The sequence below is a fragment of the Ixodes scapularis genome, unplaced genomic scaffold, assembly GCF_016920785.2.
Source record: "Ixodes scapularis isolate PalLabHiFi unplaced genomic scaffold, ASM1692078v2 PGA_scaffold2__306_contigs__length_199485367, whole genome shotgun sequence".
NCBI lineage: Eukaryota > Metazoa > Arthropoda > Arachnida > Ixodida > Ixodidae > Ixodes > Ixodes scapularis.
In genome coordinates this window covers 10,648,557-10,653,036 of record NW_024609857.1, presented here as the reverse complement: position 1 = coordinate 10,653,036, position 4,480 = coordinate 10,648,557, and the positions used below count along the sequence as shown (strand labels likewise).

Genomic DNA, 4,480 nt, shown 5'->3' with positions numbered 1-4,480 from the left:
TCTCAAACCTGTGAATTTGGCGGTTTCCTAGATGAGTCGCTGAGAGATCGGTTCGTGTGCGGTTTGTTCCGTGCGGACATACAGCGGTATTTGTTTGCAGAGGATAAAACGTTGACATTTCAAAAAGCCGTTGAACGCGCACTCGCGTTAGAAGAAGCTAAAAAAAATGTTCAGGAGGCGCACGCAAAAGAAAGGAGCGATGACTTGCACAAGATGAGTACCGAAGATTCCGTGAAAAGGAAACAGTCGTTCGAGTGTTATCGCTGTGGCTCTGATAAGCATTTCGCCCGGGCGTGTCCGCACATTGCAGATAAGTGCATGAATTGCGGCAAGAAGGGTCACGTTCAGCGTGCATGTCGGAGTGCCAAGAAGAAGACTGTTGGCGGAAAGAAGTGGGTCCGGACTCTTCAAAGCGACGACACATTCAACGTCAAGATGCTGTCACCGCAAAGCCGGCGACCCATCACCGTCGACGTGGAAGTTCAAGGAACTTCCTTGAGCATGGAATTGGACACGGGAGCCACGGTGTCCATAATACCGAAGCAGCAGTTCAAGAAATTTCAGCCTCCTTTGAAGCTTGAACCCACCGAGCTACGCCTCAAGACTTACACCGGGGAAGTCGTGCAACCCTGCGGTTTCGTCAAAGCGTCCGTAAGATACAAGGGTCAAGAGGACGTTCTACCCCTCTACGTAGTTGACCACAATGGCCCGCCTCTTTTGGGCCGCGAGTGGCTCACACGTCTTCGTCTGGACTGGGACAACATCTGCAGCGTACACAAGCTGTCGGACCCTCATCGGTCTGATGCAAGCAAGAAGTACGAGGCACGCCTAAAAGAACTTCAAGCCAAGTACAGCCGCATCTTCGACGGCACCCTTGGCAAGATAGAAGGTGAGCGAGCTACTTTATTTTTGAAAGAGCAACGTCCGAAGTTCCTCAAAGCGAGAAACGTGCCTTACGCACTCCGGTCGGCCGTAGAGGAAGAGTTGCAAAAGCTTGAACAAATGGGCGTCATTACGCAAGTGTCAACCAGTGAGTTTGCTACGCCTATTGTACCGGTAGTTAAAAAGGACGGCACCATACGTGTGTGCGGGGATTACAAAACAACGTTGAACCCTGTCCTAGACACGGAGCAGTACCCCCTGCCCAAACTTGAGGAAATACTAGCTGCGCTCGCCGGAGGCAAATACTTTTCCAAGCTAGATCTTAGCAGGGCATACCAGCAGGTAGAGATGTCGGAGGACTCAAAAAAACTTCTCACACTAAACACGCAGAGCCGTTTATACTGAGAGAGTTTGGCCTTCTTAAGGAGATTTTGACAGTCTGACAACCAAAGCAGCGTAGTCTGACAACCGGGGGATGACTACTTCCGTCCGCCATATTGTGGCTCTGACTCATAGGAACTCTACGCGATTTCTCAGGAATGAACAAGACAAAGAAGTGACGCCATATTGTGTTATCGCGAAATCCGCTTGTTCTAGCGGTCAACAAGCTCCGCCCATCGGCCAAACTCTCTCAGTATAAACGGCTCTGTAAACACGCACAAAGGGCTTTTTGCGGTGAACAGACTCCCTTTCGGAGTAGCGTCTGCGCCCGCGTTGTTCCAGCGCATTATGGACAACATACTTAAAGGACTACCGGGTGTCATATGCTACCTTGACGATATTCTCGTCACGGGAGCAACCGCTGAAGAACACCTCAGGAACCTTGAAGCCGTGTTTTGTACACTTCAGCAGAAAGGTGTTCGCGTCAAGCGTGAAAAATGTGAATTTTTCAAAGAAAGCCTGCAGTATCTGGGGCACATTATCAGCGAGACCGGCGTCAAGCCAAGCGAGGAAAAAGTTCAAGCGTTGCTGCATGCCCCAGCGCCTACTAACATCGCACAGTTGCGTTCACTGCTTGGACTGATAAATTACTATGGAAAATTCACGCCACGGCTAGCAACGCTGGCAAAGCCTTTCTACAGGTTACTACAGAAGGATGCCCCCTGGTGCTGGAATCGGAAATGTCAAGATGCCTTCCAAGCCATCAAGGAAATCTTGTCTTCGACGGAGGTGCTGGCACACTACGACCCGGCACGCCCGCTGCAGCTATCCTGCGATGCGTCTGCGTATGGTCTCGGCGCTGTGCTGTCGCACGTCATGAAAGATGGCACGGTAAGGCCAATTGCCTACGCTTCCCGAACATTATCAAAGGCTGAGGAAAACTATAGCCAGATTGAAAAGGAGGCGCTCGCCCTAATCTTTGGCGTCAAGAAATTCCGCTTCTACATTTATGGTCGGGAGTTTACGTTGATTACTGATCATAAACCTTTGCAAGCGATCCTTGGGCCAAAGAGTGGGATCCCGGCAATAGCCGCCGCAAGACTGCAGAGGTGGGCGGTAACTCTGTCAGCCTACAAGTATAAACTTGCCTACAGGACGTCCGCAGAGAACGCGGACGCGGACTGTTTTTCACGACTTCCGTTGCAGTCCACAGAAGTAGACGACAGTCACGACGAGACGTTTTATACGCTGCGATTGGCATCTCTACCAGTCACCAGTAGGGACATCGCGCGTCATACAGAGCGTGATCCCGTCCTCAGCTTGGTCGTAGACTTCACCAAGAAGGGATGGCCATCACATCTTGATGATAAAGTGTTGAAGCCCTATTTTGACAGACGCAGGGAACTCACAGTCCACGAGCGGTGCCTGATGCATGGAATGAGAGTCGTCGTGCCCCCGAAACTTCAACAGCTGGTCCTGGAGGAGCTACACCAGGGACACCCAGGAATAGTGCGGAGCAAAGCACTCGCCCGAAGCTACGTATGGTGGCCCTCCTTGGAAACGGACTTGGAGAACCAAGTGAGACACTGCACGGCATGCCAACAGCAGCGCCACATGCCAGAAAAGGCACCATTGCACCCTTGGTCATGGCCGACACAACCGTGGTCACGGGTACATGTAGATTTTGCGGGCCCTCTTCGCGGTCGTATGCTACTAGTCATTGTAGACGCGCATTCTAAATGGCCGGAGGTTTTTGTCATGACGTCTACCACCGCAGAAGCGACGATAACAAAACTGCGCGATTTATTCGCTCGGTATGGGGCACCAGAAGCTCTGGTTAGTGACAACGGTGCGCAGTTTACATCGTCCGAATTTAAAGAGTTCCTTAAAGAACAGGCAGTTCGACAGGTTCTCACTTCTGCATATCACCCCAGCAGCAATGGACTCGCAGAGAGATTTGTGCAAACCCTAAAGAACGCACTACGAAAAGGCCCTGCAACTGAAAGTATGGAGGAAACCTTGTCAAAGTTCTTAATGACATATCGCAACACTCCGCATGCGACGACTCAAGAAACCCCATCTTTTCTTTTTTTAGGTCGTCGGCCACGAACACGGTTGGATGCACTGAAGCCGGCTCTGGATCGTACTATCCGAGCACGTCAGTTTGAACAGACTTCACGGCGCAGGGGTGCTAACAGTGTGTTCGAAGTGAACGATGAAGTGTTCGTGCGTAATTTCAGGAGCGGCCCCACATGGTTCCACGCAACAGTACTGCAGCGGACGGGACCAGTGTCCTACGTGGTCAAGGTGCGGACACCGGATGGACTCCGTACTTGGAGGCGACACAAGGACCACCTGCGCTCAGCGTCTACTGCAGTGACAGCGCCGTCCCTTGTGGGGGAGGACGATACCGACACCATCTATCCTGCGTCTGAAGCCGACGTACCACCTCCGTCTACTGTCTCCGCAAGACAAACGGTGCCCGTCACCCCCACTAACGCTGCGCCTCGGCGATACCCACAACGCCAGAGAAGACCCCCCGATCGCTATGAAGCCTCATGACGTTCCAAATTGCGGTGGAGGAAGTGCTAGAGGCCGCTGCCGTTGCTATCAGCAGTACGCGTAGTACTGACGTCACCGGGCGCTCTATAAGAAGAGCACCGTCATACGCGCAGCCAGATCGCTGCCGGCCTCTGCGGAAATAAAGCTGTTTCGCAGTCCTTCCTTCGTCTGGCCACTCCTTGCACCGCAGACATAACAATGACCTCCGCCATTAAAGATTGTGCTAAAAAGTACTTTTAATTTACTTTTAAAGTATGTCGTATTTATAGAACTCTACTCAAAGCACATTGCGCCAGATGTACATACTACTTTACTTAAAGTACATGACCTCTTACTTCGTTTGTAGTTTACTTTAGACTTTAGTTGGTGACAACGAACGAAAAAAAAAAAAATGAGCGCCCTGACGACGCAATTTTAGCGCTGCCTGATGGGCTCCATCGAATCACATAGTGTCGGCTACGTTTAGGCTTAAAGTGAAACAGAGTACATATACGTGATGCTGTTAAATAAAGGAGTACTCTCTCGTTATGTTATCGACTCGCTAATCCTTTTGACGCGTTTCACGGGTGCTCACTTCTGAGGAAGAACGCGCTAAGTCAAGGGCAAAACAATAGGCACGCGAACCACTCGCTAATAGGGAGTATTCACTGGCGGC

General features: G+C 51.2%; 1 protein-coding gene across 3 annotated transcripts; it reads left to right on the top strand.

Moving 5' to 3' along the window:
* The first annotated feature begins 242 nt into the window (after window positions 1–242).
* On the top strand, window positions 243–3,983 carry LOC120837186 (uncharacterized protein K02A2.6). Of its 3 annotated transcripts, none has more exons than XM_042291694.1 (2): window positions 243–889; window positions 3,504–3,983. In XM_042291694.1, the coding sequence occupies exons 1-2, from the start codon at window positions 319–321 to the stop codon at window positions 3,641–3,643; spliced, it is 711 nt and encodes a 236-aa protein (XP_042147628.1). In that variant the 5' UTR covers window positions 243–318; the 3' UTR covers window positions 3,644–3,983. The 3 variants fall into 3 exon arrangements, with proteins under 3 accessions (XP_042147628.1, XP_042147627.1, XP_040355417.1); XM_042291693.1 differs by lacking the exon at window positions 243–889 and adding an exon at window positions 1,544–2,841; XM_040499483.2 differs by lacking the exon at window positions 243–889 and adding an exon at window positions 2,012–2,154 and having other exon boundaries at window positions 2,658–3,983.
* Window positions 3,984–4,480: the final 497 nt, after the last annotated feature.

Coding starts and splice junctions, on each gene's coding strand:
- LOC120837186 (XM_042291693.1), top strand. CDS start 1,612: ATGGACAACATACTTAAAGGACTACCGGGTGTCATATGCTACCTTGAC. Junction 2,842..3,503: donor AAACGGACTTGGAGAACCAA/GTGAGACACTGC, acceptor GCGTAATTTCAG/GAGCGGCCCCACATGGTTCC.